The sequence below is a fragment of the Sphaeramia orbicularis genome, chromosome 12 (genome assembly GCF_902148855.1).
Source record: "Sphaeramia orbicularis chromosome 12, fSphaOr1.1, whole genome shotgun sequence".
Lineage (NCBI taxonomy): Eukaryota > Metazoa > Chordata > Actinopteri > Kurtiformes > Apogonidae > Sphaeramia > Sphaeramia orbicularis.
The window spans coordinates 49554796-49574046 of NC_043968.1; the positions used below are offsets into that span (position 1 = coordinate 49554796).

A 19251-nucleotide genomic window follows, 5' to 3' on the forward strand; every position below is an offset into this window, starting at 1 on the left:
CTATGTTCAATCTCTGAGAATCCATCAACAGAAATGACCCACAGACCATTTTTGAACTAAAGAGCCATAAGAATTGTCAGAGATGAAAACAACTCAAGTTTTGAAGAAACACAAGGCCAAGACTTATCGCTTATATCTCTAAGGGATGAAGCCTGCCCCATCCATCTTGTTCGGGTCACAATACTTCATTTTCTCTCATTTCTCTGAAAGGGGAAAATATGATTCCACCTATCGATTGCTGCATAAATGTGTTGCCTAGTGATGAAAGATGAGGTGTGCTTTGCTTTTATGTGATCCGATTAACCTCCAGCTGGGAGCGAGCTCTCGCTTCTTGCCTGGTTCTCCTGCAGTGTCAGGGTGCATGCGATGGGCACTTAGGTCGATTAGTGCTCCTCTGTGTTTTGTTTGTGTGGAGATATCACCCAGGACATTTCACTGACCAGGAGATTATGTTGCTAGTCACTGAAGCTTGTTCCATACATCTGGCATCTAAATGTACTGTGGGTGCACTGTGGTAATTCTTCTTCATGGTTGCCTCAGTTCTAAATTTGTGGAAATATTTTACTTTATTGCCAACAAAAACAATTAAATAAACAAATTGATCTTGCAAAGAATATAACCAAAACCTGATATGATTGAATCCTGCAGTATGAAAAGCATGGAATGATATGTTTGTTATTTGAGAGATGGAGCTATTTCCACATAACTTTGGAAAAAATCTGAACAGCAATCAATGGCAAGAGGCCAATAATTTTCTGATCGCATTTATATTACGATATTTTACACACATGTTTACTTAATGTATAATTTTACAAGTCAAGAAAATCCCAGGGTGGTAAACACATGTATAATGATTTTATTTATATTTTCATTTTCATTTTGCGTCTCATAAACAGTAAAGTGCTATAGTGTGTCATTAAATTTGTTTTAGGGCAAAACATAAAATGAATATTAAGGTACTAAATTTGGGCATTTTTTAAATGGCTTAGTCATTGTGTTGCTTAGTACGTTTAAGGATGTTCAATTACCTGTCGTCTTTATGTGGACAAAAGCTTTATCAGAAGGTTCTTCTGATAAGGTTTTTAAACTTCTTCACTTGGCCAATGGCATTTTCTCCAACTGAGCAGCAGCTGACATTTATATCCAGGCCTCTAAGAGCCCAAAATACCCTTTTCATTCCTTTTTTCTGAGGTTAGAGATGAAAAAGTTACTTCTGATATGGACCAACTGTTGTTCTATTGACGGAGAGTTGGTCTCCTAAGCAGTTCCTCTACGGAGCATGCTCACACATAGAGCAAACATTTAACAAAAGAAAATGCCAAATAAAGATTACATCTTAATATTTTACCTTGTGGACCTTGCATTTTTAAATGTCAGCTTTAGAAGACACTAAACGTGTGTTATCTTTTTTAGTAATGAAATGCTTTGACGCCTCCTGCAACAAGAGAAGAACAAATAAAAGCATCAAACACAATGAAAATTGCTATTTGTAGGTATTTGAATCTGTGTCTGCAGGTAATTCTCTAGAATAAGCATCCACATGGTTTTATTTTTTCTTTCAATAACTTCAAAAAGATTCTTCAAGAGTCTCCATTCTTGTCCTAGGGGTTGTTGAAAAACTGCTGAATTGTATCTTTTTTTATACAATGCTGAGTGAAATGTTTGTGCATGAAACAGAAAGGTGGGACATGAAATTGTGTAAAGTTAGTTATGCATGGGAAAAGCCATAAACCATAAGATATTTTACATCAGAATATTTACATTTGTAAGCACTCAAAGAACCACTGCGTCCATGTTAGCTTCTTTTTGAAGTTAATTTTCCATTGAGGAGTTTTCTGCTCTCCATAGCCTGTGTGATGCCTTCAGTTGACCACATTAAGTAGTGGCCATGGTATCATGTACATCAGTGGTTCTCAAACGTTTTACAGTGGAGTACCACCTAAAATACATATTTTTAGCCAAGTACCCTCAACTCTCACTTAAGCATTTTTTATTTAAAAAATGGGCCAAAATTAGTTCCTGTGCCAAAGGTGTCTGTTTTTATTTTCAAAACTTTGTAAACAAACAACATATATTTAACTGTGATATCTTAAAAATAACACATCTTTACAAGTCAATTTTGCATGCAAAATATAAACTGAAAAGTGCCCTCTTTCATTAATAAACATAAATGAATTGGTCCATAATGAATAAATGAACTTTTCGTCAACAAATAAAGAATTACTTAATTACTCAAATAAACTTATTTTGAATGAAATCAAATAGAATTGCTCTTAAAATGGTACCAAAGCTTAGGAGGAGGGACCTCTGAGTTTTTAAAAAATATTGAAATGAAATAAGGTCAGGAGTGTTAATTTTATTATATGAATGTATTTATTGTGTTTTATGTTTCAGCATTAATTCTCATTATTTATTTTGTATCAGTACATGATGACTTATTCAATGTATTTTTCCCACAAAACTTCAAGTACCCCCTGGACTTCCTCCAAGTACCCCTGGGGGTACACATACCCCCATCTGAGAAAGAGGGATGTACATCATCCAACTCATTTACAAATAATCCAGATCTACCTATTGCAGATGAATGCATATTTCTTTCATGAATGTAAACACACTGCAGAGACACACTCAGTCAGATTCAACAACAGTGTATAGCATTACAGATATTTCATTATATTTTGATCTTTAATTTCATATTCTCATGGGATTTCCTTATGAAGAGGAAATATAGGAATAGGACAATACAGTATATGGTGGGTAAAGGATGGTCAAAACCCAAATGGACTATGCTTCATATTGTCAATGTCACGTTCGGTAAATGAATAGTGTTGATGTACTAAATGAACAACCTAGAAACCTGAAACAGGGAAAGCAGGGAATACTTTGCCCTGTGAGTGATGCCTCTTCTGGAGATGAAGTCTAAATTTAAACTGAATCCTACCATGAAGGAGGCATGTGGGCAATGAACATCACCTCTTGCTGTTCTGTAATCTTTGAGTCTTTCTGAACACTTAGCAGGCGCCAACTTAATGATGTTTGAACAGGGAGTGGTTGCAAGGTGCACACATGGTGGGTAGGATAAAGATAGGATGAGAAGAGGAGGATGGTAAGATGAAGGGATTATATTTCTTGGGCGAAGTTCTGCACAGGTCGCCAGGGACAAGAACAGGTGATTATAGAAATGGTTTGATTCAAAGCCACAGATGTCTGTCTCGGGGATATAAACGCTGTAACTCCGTTTTTAGAGCTTTATTTTAGAAGTTGGTTGCTGCATGTTGTAAAAATTCCATGGAAAAATGCTTTTAAATGTGTTTTAATTTAGAGTCTCATGCTCCTGCCTGCCCCCTGGCTCACTCAGCATGAATATAACATCAAGACATTAAATCATTAAATCATGTTTCTAACATCTGTCTAATGATGAGGCCAGTGTGGCTCGGCTGTATGTTTGATATGTGATCGGACTCCCAGGCCCGTGTCCTGAGAGGCTGGCAGTGCCCAGAAATCCTACAGAAGACTTTACAACCAGGATTTACCACAGGGGTTAACTTATCCACACAAATCATTCCCTTTTTCATTTGCAGAAACAGTTCTACAGACGTGATTTACAAGTACAGTAGCAGGAGACATGAAATCCAAGGGCAACTCAGGGCTGCAAATCACACAGGCTTTGGCTCTGTATTTACAGCCTCCTATTGGTGTCACAGAGGGGGACATATTCCAAATCTGAAGTTACAAATTACAACATTTTTCTGCTGTAATGAGGTATTTAGTTTCATCTATGTCATGGTTAAGTGGGAACTAGGACACTGTGTCATATCCCCTAGAGAAACAGAGACAGGGAAATCCTTTCACTGTACTGTAAATATGATCTATCATCAGTTAAGCACCTGTTCCCCTCTTGACATTGCTCTTCACTCCGTCGTTTGAAAAAATAAAATGAAAATAAAAAAATACACATCATTCTCTCAATCAAAAGTGAGCGCCAAGAGTCACTACCACTTCTTACTTCAGAATTCCTTCTAACGCAGTAAAAATGCAGTTTGACACTGAAGTCCAAGTGATTTGAGGTAGGTGTACGACTTGCATACGAAAACAGTGAAAGCAGACAGACCACTGCAACTAATTTATATTTATTATTCATCCTCATTATTACCATGAGTCCGTTACTCATATCACTGTCAGACTTTTAACCGCTAATGCATATGATTATATTGAAATAGAGGACCGTAATTAGGCTCAGCTGCCCATTTTCAACATCATTTTCATAACTATTGTTGAGACACAGCCATACTTTGAATGTTTTTTATTATTTATTTGAGCGTTAAGTAGATGAATAACAAAATGAGACGTGTGGCTAATTTTCTTGCTGTTGAAGTTTCATTTCATTCTGACATGTGTTAGGACATGATATGTCAGAGCAGACCTGTGCCTCTAAATTATGACTAAATTCATGTTTTATGTATTTTTTTATATGACATATACAGAAGGATCAAGTATTAGTGCTCTGATCTATTCATTAAGGTCTGCCATGGATTGGATTACAATCAAAGTCAGCAGTTCTCGCTCAAAGAATCTGTAAGCAGATGAAATGAAAGGAAGATAATGAAAACATCATTTGAGCAGCAGCAAGTGTCCATAGTACGATCTATTAAATGGCTTTCCATATTGCACAGAATGAGATGCTGTATCACTTTCCCTGCTTCTCTATTAGAGAAATGTATTGATCATTAGATGGAGATAAAAGATAACTTTCCCCAGGCTTTACAGGAGCGCTTTACAATTGCAGCAGTTTCTAATAAACTGGGAAAGTTGATGTGTCCTGAAAAAGGGGAAAACTTTAGATTTAACAGGAAGTTAAGTTATTTCACTTTAAAACCAAACTTCAGGGTTCCCTTTAACACTGAGGGAACAAAAAACGTTTGGTTTTCTGTCTTCACCGTGTTAAAACTTGAATGTTCTGATATGAGGAGCTGCTCCTGAATGTGATGCTGATGTCCATCTGGCATCTGGCCGGTCATTGCTCTGCAGCCATGGATTGTCACAAATCACTGCCACGCCACATCTCTCACAGCACGAAGGATTCTGGACAGAAAATCAATGGGCTCTCATGGGCTACTCCATCAGTCCAAATATCTTGAGCTTGATGGTGAAGAGAGGGAGGTGGTGGGGAGCATTTGCAAGATGGAGAGGGGGAGGAATTGAAGTGTGTTTAAAGGCTGTGCAGTGAGTAGGATGGAAATTGATAATCGTATTTATTTGTACCAGTGCCATTATCGTTTTTGCTCATCGGTCTGATTCTTTATTGATTCCTTTATTGATTCTTGATCTTCTTTTTTTTTGTCTTTAAGGACTACATAGATTTCATGTTTACTATATAAAGATAAGCCCATAGGCTACATGTCTTGAAACTGGCTTTGAATGAGTGTAAAGTTCAATGACTTTAAATTGAAAGGAGATAATATGAGCTCACTTGAATCTTTTCTAAGCCGCTCCTTGTAATAATGGCTATTACCTTTTGGAATGTATCAAACAGAACACCTCTCACCCTCATATTTATCAGAAATTTTCAGACAACAATCATTACATAGACTGAAATACAATGTCCAGTTAGGGTAGCAGAGACCCACTGCAGCCAATACATCTACTTAACGTTGCTTTTACTTGCTAACATCAAACTTAACTTGATTGGAATCCCCACAATTAGGTCTTGGAGTGTTTTTTTTTGTTTTGTTTTGTTTTTTTCATCACCAGGGGAACCATGGTGCTCCATTTTCTCATCAAAGTTGCAAACACTAGTACATACTTTGATGAGTGGGAGATGAGGCCCTTGTGTTACAAGTCTAGCGAACATATAGACCTAAAAGGAAGTGATGTTGTAATCACAATAATAATAATCAAAGGAACTGGTATGCTTTGAGCCATATGATTCTGTTCAAGTCAATTAACTGGAACTGGTTCTCGGGTCTCATCCAAGGAGGATAACCATGGTTTGGCTAAGATATCCATGAAAGCTTTTCTATAAGTGTATGTTTAAAATGTTAATTCAGTGTATTGGATTTACAGAGTTTCCAGATTTTGTGTTTGGTATCAGGCTATTTTTGAACAAAGAATAAGTTAGAAAAAACTATGACATGATCAGGAACTGCCACAGCATGCTCTTTATACACCAGTGCCATTTTAGTAAATTATGCAGTGTGTGCACAACTGGACATCTCTTAAGTGGCACATTTCAAATGTCACTACCAATTAAACTTCACAAAGATGAAGCCACATTATTTTCAAAGAGTTATTTCATTTGATGTTGCCTAACTACCATCAGAAACTTGTAGGTGTGTGTAGCTCCTCCTTTTTCTTTCCAACATGAGCCTCACACTCAGTGAATATTTTAATACATGATGACTTCCATGTACTTCTTAAGCTTAATAATCTGACCAAGTGGTTGATATTAACTTTATTGTTGACAGAGAATCAGGAGTGAGAGATGACAGACAGGAAGAGGTGAAGGAGGTAAAAAGAATGAAATTGGAGTGGAGAGGGAAGCAGATGGTGTTGGTCTAATAATAAAAAGGATCAAGAGCAGGAGGTGACATGAACGTGGATGATAAGCAACTGACTCAGAAAGATGCAAGTGTTTGGAACTGAGGCTAACAAATTCTTTTAAGTAAGAGCAGCGGCTCATGAAAGTGATACCATATGGAAATATCTCCAACAAAATGTTTAACATTCATTGCTAGGACTTACTAGAGATACAATTGCCTCAGGTTACAGGGAATTCATGCAAATTTTATGTAAAATGTGAAGTGTGCGGCCCAGGTCAAGTGTGATTTCCTCCAATTTTTCTCCTTTTGCTCTTTGATTTCACACCTGACTCAGGTTTTGTTGATATGATTTAGACAATGAATGTTCTTTGTGTCGCTGAGTACCACAATATGTAACCGGAAGTAGAAGACTGAATAATTTCAGATACTTTTACCTCATGTAAAAATAGATAACTTCTCCTTCCCTCTCTTTCTTTCAGTGGGGGACAGTAAAGTTGTCCTGGAGGGTCTGCAGAGGTACGGTCCCACGCCAATCTATCTGCCTGTCAGCTATCAAATCGTCAATGCAGAGTCAGCATTCTTCCTCCAGGAGGCAAACCAGGACTTAATGAGGAACTCCAGCCTGCAGGCTCGCACAGAGTCTTTCTTCATCCACCAAGCCCGGCAGATGCCCTATGTCAACGCTAGCTACGGTCCACTGTCTGTCCAGCAGCCAGTCCCTCTGGAGCTGCTGCAGACCCTGCCCGGGCCCTTCAGCACACCCTCCTTTACTTCATCATCAGTACCCACATCAGCATCATCGTCACCTCTTTTCACATTCAACTGGAAGGTCCACACCTATATTATCAGTGAGAGGATTCACCCCAGCTGGCCAAAGGTGCAGGTGTTGTTCTATATCGCAGGCAGGGACTGGGATGATTACAGCGCCATCCACAAACTGCCCTGTGTCAGGATGTTTGCCTTCCATGAGACTCAAGAGGTGCGTGGGACATGCAGGCTAAAAGGTGAGCTGGGGATTTGTGTTGCGGAGCTCGAGCCCTTGGCCAGCTGGTTTAGCCCCCCCTCTGTCAGGCCTGGCAGGCAGAGGGTATCTGAGCAGGCCCAGGGCACACCTGTGGAGCTCTATTACATGGTTCAAACAACAGAGACTGGGGACTGCAACACAGAGGATTCAAGAAAAGACAGCTCCATTCGCACAGATCAGCCAAGGCCGATGGGCTATTTTGCAGGGCACACGCCTATGCAGCGCATTGGGAGTGTCCGACTGTTTCAGCCACTGTCAGAGCTGAAGTTGGACAATAACTTTGTGGTGATGTCACCTTCCAAACCCATTCGGCAGAGAGAAACAGTCTCTACCTTTCTGGCTCTTTCCACGCTTTCATCAGTGCAAATATTCACCCTCAGGTAGGTCAGCCTTATGTTTTGCTATTTTCTGAACTAATATGAATGTGGATCAGAGGTCAAAGTAGTGAAAGCACCAGTTAATAATAAAACATTACTAGGATGACTAATTCACCAGGCATATATGAAACACAAAAAACATTAAAAAACACGATAAATAAATCAAAGCAAATCCAATCATTTTTTTGTTTCATAATTTCCTTTATTAGTTTTTATAATACTGTAACACCCCATAGGTTGAGACTAGAGTCATCTCTGGAAGACAGTGTAATGCATATACATATACTTCTCCATTTACACTGATGTCCAATAAAGTTAGTTTTGCAATTTTGTTTTCAGACACCTTCCTCATTTTATTCCTATTTATACCCATCATTATCACCTTTGTCCTGGTGTAATGGTTACGTAGTGCCTAGTTACACTTTATCTATCAGGAATAAATCATTTCATGAACAGCAGTACACACACCCAGATACATATAAGCTACAAGTGTATGATTTTTACCCTACCCCAAAAGGGGAGGCAAGGGGTATTGTTTTTGGTTCGGTTTGCTTGTTTGTTTGTTTGTTTGTTTGTTAACACTCTAGCAGCAAAACTATTGGTTGAATTCATATCAAATTGGGTTTATATATTGCCAGTGACCCAGAATACATCTCATTACATTTTGTACGTCAAAGTTCAAATTTTTTATGAATTTTTTCAATCTTTTTTCCCCCATTTACTTATAATGGGCAACATTTCAAATGTTTGTAGCAGCAAAGCTATTGGTTGAATTTATAGCAGATTTGTTTTATAGATTGCCAATGGCTCAGAATAGATGTCATTACATTTTGGGAAAAATAGGTCAAAGTTTACATTTTGTATGAATTTTTTAAATCTTTTTCTTTCCCCATTTACTTATAATGGGCAAAATTTTATGCCTATAAAAACATCAATTTTGTTTCAATTTACTTCAAACTTGGCACATATATAGAGGCAGTTGATATGCTGACATCAGCACATCCACAGACATGATGACATCAGCTGGATCGATGCCAAAATAAGCTACAATACATGTGAGGGACGGGGTTTGTGGTGCCTGCACCACTTGTTTTAAAATGAGTTTGAACCATATATGCAATTGGCAAAAGTACAAAAGAAATATTTAATTTAATTTTGTAAATATAAGCACATCCACTGCTGAAACACAGTGTAATGACTAATATTTATAAGTTTTTTGGTATACATTGCATGTATTAACTCATGCTAAGTACATCTTTGTCACTTAGATACTGTATATAGATACTTCTTGGTTATTAATATGCCTTTTCTCTGAAGAAATCAGAGCTTACAGGCAATGTGACCATATCTTGTGTAAAGCCAGATGTTGTACTTTGCAAGCACCGTAGATAGAAGCTGTTTTAATCAAAATGAATCGGCAAAATGAGGTATAAATCATTGATATTAACAATTTGAGAATGTGTGTATTACAAGCTTTTGATTTACTCTGACAGTGCTGTTATACTGACCAATGGCAGGAGGTGATTTGTAGTTGTACTCCATTTTAATAAGAGTATTCATGACTAAATTAGAAATGCCTTGAAACAAAAGCACCTTTGCAGTCTACTAATTAAAAAATTACAATTCAAATTCTTTACAGATCAGGAATGTGACTTCTCGGCTGAGAGCAGAAAAACATTTTGCAAATTGAAAGAAATGTAAACAAGAAATGTGAAGGTGACAAACAACTGTGCCCTCCAGTAAGCAGTTATTTGTGTCTCTCTGATATTTCGCTTGCTTTAAATTTATCAGGCATATGTCTATTCAATTAGCAGAGGTTTTGTGAAATAACATTATTTCAATGATGAACAGAGAGCTTTAAAGACAAGCTCAGCTCTGGACCAACTTCAAACTTCATGGCTAAATGCTAAGCGAAATCTCAAACTGTTCCGTTGCAATGATATTCAACTTGAAAAAGCCAGAGCTGAGTTGAAAGGTTTTCTGGAAGGCCATATTCATTATTTAGTATCATCTTTAAATTCTGTGTTTCAGGGGTTCATTTGAAATGTACACTTGCTCCCCTAAAAAGTTATGAAAATCTTCTGATTTAGTACAGTCAGTTAGTCTGCACCTTAAACCCTCTGGGTTTACAGGACCTTGTATTCAATTATCCATCTCCTTCTAAGCTCATTTCTTGTCATCGTTCTACTGCTGACTTAGGTCATAAAAACATGTCTAAATTAATAAGAAAAAAAAAACACGTTTGTTTGTCCTCAGAAAGGTTCACAGAAGAGGTTTATTTGTGTTGGTTATGACCTTCCATGTCATTTTTAAGAAATTGATGCTGGAGAGACACCTGAGTGTTTATCACCTCTAAACGGCATCATCCTCACAGTCTGGAGAGGATTGTTTTGACTGGATAACACTACAATTATGCTTTTGTGCTTTTTATGAAGATTGTTCTATGGACTCACCTTCAAAATTGTCTGTCTGATGACAATTACATCTGAGGTGATACCCCACAAAAACAACAAAGTTTTTATTGAAGCTTTGCCTCTTACAAATTACTATTCAAAGTGGCTTTAATTGCTTCACGTTGTTTGATGCAAATTAAGGTGTAAGGAATATGCATTTCCACTGGGCTGCTTTTTATGCCTGAGATCTAAATCATGGCAGATGAAACAGTTAGCAGCCTCAAAGTAGAGCTGTGACAGAAAGCCTTGGCAATTTGTCAAACCTGGCTGAGCAGGAAATCTTCCAAAAGGCCTCATTGCTTTTTCTCTCACTCCAGTGATGATGAACTCCCATGAAGTATTAGCTCGCTCAGTGTGTGTTTATCACATTTGTCAGCATGTGTGTAAATGGGAACTTTAAAGGCAGTGTTTTTTTTCCCCCTTTTAGTTCCTCTTGTACCAGTTTTGCACCCCGGTCGTTCAGAAGTTTGTCGTTTTATGTTTTCCGTTGGGAGCGCAAAAACTTAAAATTCAACCAAAATACCTCATTAGCAACCAAAAGATTAAACCTCAAAGTGTTTGAAAATCACAGACTACTTTACAGTACTTGACTGCCAGCTTACCAAACTCTTTAATTGAACATCTGAAAAGTAATGATTAAACTTGCATCAGCTTTATTTTATTGCTTTTATCTTATAGGACTAAACCTGTGGTGCTTTTCAAAGTATTCTCTGAGCCCCTGAATTCACAGACAATGCAAAAAAAAAAAAAAAATCACTTTAAGTACCCTTTAGTTACTGAATAACCCTTTGGTAACTGCATCTAACACATGAAAATTCAAGTTCAGAGATAGTGGAAGGGGTATAAAATTTACATCAGCCTGTTTTGATTCAGTGAGTTGAATGCTGTGATTCTCTCTCTTTCTGCAAATGTTTACATACTGTCAGTCAGTGTTTGTCCGCTCACAGGTGTGGGTGTGTTTATGAGCAGATTATTTTACAAGTAGCTCTGGTGATGTTTCTCCCATGCGGTTATGGGATCATTAATTATTAACCATCTCTAGAGAGTATTCCCCTAGCCCTATTATCTCCCCCTGCTCCTCCATAGAAGTCTGACTTGGAGGAAAAAAGAATATAGAGAGTCCCTGTGCACAGACTTTATTCCCACATGTACGAACATCAAAAAGGGAACCAAAAAAAAAAGAGAGAGAGATTTTTTGTTTAAATGTACTTTTTTCCTCTGTTCTCCACTTTTTTCTATAGGATCTGAAAATGCTTTTGGTAACACTTCATATGAAATATTTTCTATTTACGTAATGTTTTAGAGTCAAAAAATGTATATGAAAACAGCATCTTCAATACTGAATAATGAATAAAGGTTGTTAACCACACCATATTCCCAAAACCAAAACAGTTCTGCATTTTATGAATGGGCAGTAAATTTGACCACACGCCAGAAAACTTTGAGAAAAATGGTAGAATTACCTTTTTTCAAAGCACACACATGACTCTTCCAGTGTATCTGTTTACATGGTTGTGTGTGCTGCTCACAAATCTTTTAAACTGTAGGATAAAACCCTGTTCTCAGCTAAATCTGTATAGTTTTTAGAGTTACATATCTCAGTGTTTGACTGAATTATAGAGATTTCACAGTGAATGGCACACTGAATAGTTTCCACGTTAACATCAGTTAACTTTTCTGTTATAGCAACAATAAAAGCGTATCGTGGGAAAATTGAGGAAGAAGACGTAAACTCAGCCTTCTAGAGACATTGGTTTACTGCTAAAAATAATTTTAATTAAAGCATCATGTCAATATTATGTTATTGTTATGTACAGTGTAAAAAAAGCACTCCTGAAACATGATGAATAAGAAATTATTTGCATCTGAACACTGTCATGTAACCAATCATGTACTATGTACCATGTTACATCATAGATTTTACTTCGTATAGACCTAGAACAGTGCATCCTATGCTATCTTAAATGTACATGTACATTTTATTGTCGTGTATTAGTACGCTGCATTATGGCAGTCCATCCATCCATTTTCAGAACCACTCCAACCTACCCAGGCCACAAACATGTGAACATTGAATACATGTCACCAGCCTGACATATACAAACATACAACTGTTCACTCTCACATTCACACCTGTGGGTGGTTTACTGTGCTTGCACTAGGAAAATGAAAAATACTGCCACTGTGGCTACATTCGTAGAAATGAGTGTAGCCACAAAAAGCCACAGCCAGTCTGGGCCCCTGCAGCAGGGTGTGTAGCGGACCACAGCAATGAGCATAGCTCCCCCGGGAAATTTTGGGAAAAATGAAGTCTTCTTCCTGCATTCTGGTGCATTTTGATCTTAAAAATATGTTCAATCTGGCTTCAGTTTCATACAAAAAAAAATCATAAAAAATTAACGCAAGTCAACATTTTCATCTAAACTATTTTTATTTCTAATCTAATGTTTAACAAAACAATAAATGATAGACTTATAAATACAATTATTCTGACCACTGATGTTCATGAGATTCAATATGAGATTCAATATAAAATAAATTTACCAGTGAGACACCTCTGAGTATGAGACCATACATTAGGGATGCACCGATACCACTTTTTTCCAGACCGGGTATGAGTACGAGTACTTACTTTTGAGCCTGCTGAAGCTTTGCTTTTAAACCTTACCAGCGAAAACGCTGCAATATTAGTATCACATTAGTGTTGCCTCTGTCGTCTCCATGTTTGTTATTTCTGACTCTCTTCTTCTTCTTCTCAAAAAACTTTACTCTTCTTCGTGGTATTTGTCCAGTATGGTTTAGAGAAAAGAGAAATGAGTGATAAGTTTTGTTTTCACTTCTGCTGGTGGCGGTCTGCACCGCTTCGTACCCCTCTCTGACTGTGCAGTGTGAATTCATAAAAAATCGGAAAAGTTTGGGTGAGTTCGATCGCTCTCGTCAGCGCTCTTCAGTAGTGGAGACTGCATTTGTTATTTTCCTTGGTTGTCACTCGGACATTTTCGATCAGAATTGGTTGATTTTACTTAAAAATACCTTCACCACTTTGGCTACACGGGTTGAAAACAACTTCGCCAACCAGGAAAATGCATCGCCAATGGTGATGTGGTGATAGGCTAGCGCAAGCCTAGGTTTAGATTGACCGGTTTACCCATTAAAGGGGTCATATTTTGCTAAACCCACTTTTATTCGTCTTTGGTACATTTATTTGTGAATTTGGATGTTAATAGTTCAAAAAGTTTGAATTTGAACCCTCCAGGTGCTGCAAAGCTATCTTTATGTTCATTTTGGCAAAAATCAAGTGGATTTCTGCAACCCATTTTAATTCCTGCTTAATTTGTTATGTCTATAACTAGTTACGTCACAACACTACCAGTCAAAAGTTTGGACTCACCTGGTTTTTCTTTATTTTCATGACTATTTACATAGCAGATTCTCAGTGAAAGCATCAAAACTATGAATGAACACATGGAATTATGTAGTTAAAAAAAGTGTGACATAACTCAAAGCATGTTTTATATTTTAGATTCTTCAAAATCGCCACATTTTGCTTTTATTACTGCTTTGCACATTCTTGGCATTCTCTTGATGAGCTTCATGAGGTAGTCACCTGAAATGTTTTCCAACAGTCTTGAAGGAGTTCCCAGTGATGCTGAGCACTTGTTGGACATCTGTGGTCCATCTCATGTCATTTAAATGAGAAGGTGAGTCCAAACTTTTGACTGGTAGTGTAAGGTCAAGACTTCTGACGAACATTTCTCTGAGCACGCCGTAACTGCGGTTGTAATCCATACTGAAAATATGTCCAAACTTTGAGCCGATTACCTAAAGTGTTGGTTGTATTAAAGAACACAAGTGGCTGAATGGGACAGAGCAGCACAGTCAACAACCTGGAGGGGGTGAGGCGTGAAGTGGCTCATGTGCATTTAAAGGGCCAGCGCTCAAAACGACCTTTCTGGTGTCATTACTCAGAAAAAGAGTTGAAGCTGGACCTGTGGAGTTGAATTAATGAAGAATTCAGACCCAAGCATAGCATTTACAGTTTATGTAGACCACAGGGAAATGTTCTAGAATGCATAATTCCATTTAAAAAAAAGCAAAATATCACTCCTTTAAGGCGCATGTGTTGGATGGAGGAATAGAACCCAGGACCTTGTTGCTATGAAGTGCTAACCACTGTGCTGCCCAAGAAAAATGAAGTCATGTATAAATATTTAGACAGATAGGACATTTTTTAATTAGCTGAACTGGCTTACTGGGAGTTTTCTAACTTTTAATAAATGTGTTGTAGAAGACTGAGATCACGTTTAGTTTGGAATACAGTGGAGGAGTTTTCAGGAGGTAATAAAATAAATGTATCTCATAAACTGGACTCAAATGACCCCTCATGTTTTATCCAGTTTGAGCTACACTTTTCACATGTGTTTTCCCTTTCATATTAACAATTCTGTCAGTGCTCAGATGTCAGTGTTCTTTTTATACACTGTAACTGTCTCTAACTAGGGTATCCTTTCGACAAAACAATCTTGACAAGTGCAACTGGCGGTACGGTAACTTCAGCAGTGAACTTCACACTCAAGCTATTCTGGGACACGCCTGACATTTTATTACTTTTAGATCAGAAAAGGTGCGAGTTTTGATTTTTATGTGTATAATTTACTTTCCACAGGCATGTGAAGGATAAGATAAAGTTTATTGCTTAAATTGTCGTTCATGACAATCCTTGGAGGTTTTTTTTTCCTGGTCAGCAGCACCTTAAAATCAACACTCTTAACTCTATTGGACATCTTCTCCCTCCTCGCTTTGTAAATGCATTGTCTAATTGGCAGTATTTGATTTGATCTAATCTAATGTAATGTAATTATTTTGAATGTAATTACAGGCTTTTAATTTTAGCTGCCTGAAAAGCACACACACAGACTCATGAATATGTGTATTTGCTTCCAATCGCACTGGTGCACAGACATGCTGATGCCCGTACCCATGCATGCATTGACACCACTCTGTGCCAACTGTAAAGTCATGGTGTGTTTGTCATGCTAAAGGCTCCCTGTGGAATCAGTAATTTCCCTGCTCTCTGCCTCATTAGCCATGGAGAGAGTGGTGTAACAGGTTGGAAAGGGTTCTCCAGCTACTCCTTATTCAACATGCAAATGAAAACACCATTTCTTCCTGAACAAATTAACAGGCTTTTCAAAAGATAAATTGCCCCAGCTGTATTGTAATTTTGACTAAACAATCCAACATATTTCCACAGATCCCCCCGGGGGAAGCATTGCTGATGAATGCAAATGAATTTCTAATATCGGAGAGAGTGAAGGTATAACTGAGATTCTTCACGCCGTGCCAGTCCAAATAGTCAGCATGAGTTGTTTTACTATTCAGAGATTTAGCAGGTGAAAGAGGAAGCTTCAGTGTTTGCTTATGAATAAACAAGTGGATTTAGCTGAGGCTAGTTTGGTATTATTCAGATGTTATGCAGACATGAGGCTTCATGTCATCCGATCCTGATCCTTAACACAATTCAGATTTACAGGTCATGCTCCGTGGCTGTTTGTTATTGGCTATTGTTTGTTGAAATATCAGCAGAAGGAAAGGTTGGAATAGAGATGCCTTCCTCAGTGTATTAGCCTTATCGTGACTGCACTCCTCTGTGATTCACTTCTTGTTAAAGGTCACCCTTGATAGGTATGTCTCTTTCCCATTTCCATTTCTGTACTTATCTGTACTTTTTCATGTATTTTATCTGCCGCTCTGTCTTGGTTTCGCTCCGATTTTTTTTTTTTTCTTATGTTGTCTAACCTTTCTCTCTGTACATGTGCTTTTCTTTTCTTTTTCACTCTGGCTTTCCCTGAGCTCGACATGTTCCTGCTCTGTGAAGCAAAGGCAGAAAGCTCCTCTGAGTTTATATTTAAATATCCTGAAGACTCTTGCCCTAAATTAGATGTCAACTCCGTCTCAATGAGCAATATAAAGTCTCGTTACCCACATGTGCCCTTCCTCACTGCGCTTCCTTTTTTTTTTCCCCCAGCTGGCCTTCTCACCAGTGTTTACTTTGAAAGCACAGACTTTCCTCATCTACTCATTAATAAGTAATTAGTGATTTGCAGCCCGGGGAGGCACTGTGTAGATCCTCCTTTCTGTTGGACCCTGCTACCACAAAGCAATCACCAGTTGCCCACAGCAAGTCATTTAAAATCCTTGTGTTTTCTACCATAATGATTTTCCATCATTTCTCTACTCTTGAGTTTGTGTCTAAACTGATGAATTTATTGGGCACACACAATTTATTGCTCTGCCACTTCCCTGCTGACTGTTGTCCTTTTTTCCACTGACTGTCCATCTGCCTTTCGAAAAACCACATGTCCCTCAGGGCTTTTTGTGATCCCAGAGATCGGCAGAGGGTCATGTGAATGTGCTGTATCTCTGAGAGTGACACATGCCTCCAAGACTCTGAGTATCGACAGGGTCAGAGGTCGCTTCGGTTTCTCTTGCTGGATGCTTTGAACTTATGAAAGTCTTGCTGGCTTTTTATAAGGGCAGCAAGAGAGAATGAAGGAAGCTGGAGTGGGTCCTCCCAAGAGAGTGCTTCATATCTGGGCTGCGGCTAGAATTATTGTGGTATGGGGAGTGGGTGCTCATCTTTCCTTCTTTGATAATTTTACAGCATTTATAAAGATATTACAATTGGAATGCCTCATACAGTGTTTGTTTTATTAGTGTTGGTATATCCTTCCACAGTAAAGCAGTGAATAAATTCATACCTCATTTCTGGTAAACAGTATAAAGATCAAAGACATACAAAGCTAGTATAAAAGTACTACATTTTTTAATTAATTCTTTTAAATTCCTAATTTATCTAAATTTGCAGTTTGCTCAACATAAAAAAACCCAATGAAAGAAGATGCCGCATATTTGGAATCCAAATGTAAACATCAACACAGTCTATCATCGTTTTGTTTCTCAAGTAAAACTGGAAAAACCCATCTGTATTTTTTCCACCACACTTACTGCAATTTATCTGTTATATCTTGGAGTGGTGGCTTTTTCCTATTTAGGGAAGGGCGCAAGAATAAACATGATCATGTTTTTTGAGGCATGATGGGAAAATGATTCAGTCCTTTTCCACCAAACTATATACAGCTATCATCAGTTATATGTTGAAGTGGTTCCTCTTTTTTTGTTCTGTCTGTTGTCCATCTGCTGTTAATGGACAGAGTCAAAAAAACTAAACTAACATCAGTCACAAGTACCACTTTTCAATTTTTTGGGTTCTGGGGAGATATGCTATACTCCGATGGCTCTTTTTCTGTCAATGCCAATTCAAGACAAACCATGAAGATATTAAATCATTAATTCATATTTTCAACAGAGTCAATGTGAATCTGTTGCAAACTTAACATTATTTGGAATACAGTAAAATATAACTACTCATAGGATTATTTCATGATCCTTAGTGGCTGCAGATGCTGTTACTCAAAATTGTTGGTGACTGGTGAAGCTCACATATGCAGACATCTCCAAGGAAACAGCGTCAGTCTACATTAGTGTCATAACTACAAAGAGATGCTGGTGCTGGCATATCATGCCATTTTTTTTCCCCATCATAAAACTAAAATTAGTCAAAGTAGCCTGATGAAATCCTACTTTCAGTGGAAAGGAAGGTCTACATAAAAAAAGAAATATGTGATTTTACAGTGAAAATGATAACAAGAGCAAAATGTGTCTGAATTATCTCAACAGTAATTATAATTTTCAGATCCAGATGGACACTTCAGTTTATTATTTTTGAGATTAAAGGTCTGTACACACTGGAATGTTTTTTCATGCAATTAATTTAGACGTTAAGATAGTTTTTTCAAACAGTTGTTTCTGAGAAATGTGAATATTTTGTAGTGGAAAAAGCATCTTTTTATCTTATTGGAACAAGTGTTTTTGTTTTTTAGGTTTTTTTTCAAGCTTTCACACAGCAAACGAAGCCGTTAACCATTCAAGTTTTGTGGAACAAATGTCATATGACATCACCAATGATGAACCTGTTGACTTTTAGCTACACTTTTTTTTAATCTCTTTTTGATGGGACAACAGTGCTGTAACTGGAACTGGAACTGTGGAGCTACATCACAAGCAACTAAACAGTGACAGGCCAGTGAAGAGTCTGTGTATCTTGAATGTCATATGAATCAAACACACATGATCTGGACACTGGATGTAAACCCAGGGGAACGTGGACATCCATCTGCATCGGAGACACACACGGCAGATGACGCTCCAGGTGATGCTGGATCATTACTTTGCTTGAGGTACTCTGTCACAGGGCTGGGCGATAAAACGATAACAATATACAGTATATTGCGAAATAACTTTTCCTATAGAAATATGAGACAAGCTCGACAGAATTTTGATAGAATTCATTTGTCCATGTTTTGACAGACGTAAGAACAGCCAATCATAATTAAGTAGCGCTGCACCGAACCAATCACACTAGAGCCACATCAAGTTAGGTTGACCCACACAGCACAGGCATAAGAGCAGCCACAGCACACACACTAAAGTGTGGACTGCAGTGGGAGGTAATGAGTGTTGCCTCAGTAGAAAATTTGACTGAGAACTCGAGTGGACGAGTTACTGAGAAGTAGGGTGTGAACCATTTCAGCTCCGGTGTACAACAGAGGCATAGAAGCAAGAAGTTGAATGGCCAAAGCATGTCAAGTTTCACTTTTGGTTTACACCAGTTCCAGTAGTTAAAGAATGCACCCCTGGAACCAACTGGAACCCATTCATAACTTTCTTAAAACAAACGTAGCTGAAAACTGCATATATCATCAGAACAGAACACATACCCCCTTGTCCCTTTAACC

At 37.9% G+C, this 19251-nt stretch overlaps 1 protein-coding gene across 1 annotated transcript in view; it reads left to right on the plus strand.

Moving 5' to 3' along the window:
• Nucleotides 1-19251, plus strand: part of LOC115429762 (transmembrane protein 132C-like) — a 267243-nt gene that overhangs the window by 65994 nt on the left and 181998 nt on the right. The window contains exon 3 of the mRNA XM_030149471.1: nt 7019-7943. Coding sequence (XP_030005331.1) covers nt 7019-7943 — 925 coding nt within the window. The remainder of the gene's footprint in view (nt 1-7018; nt 7944-19251) is intronic.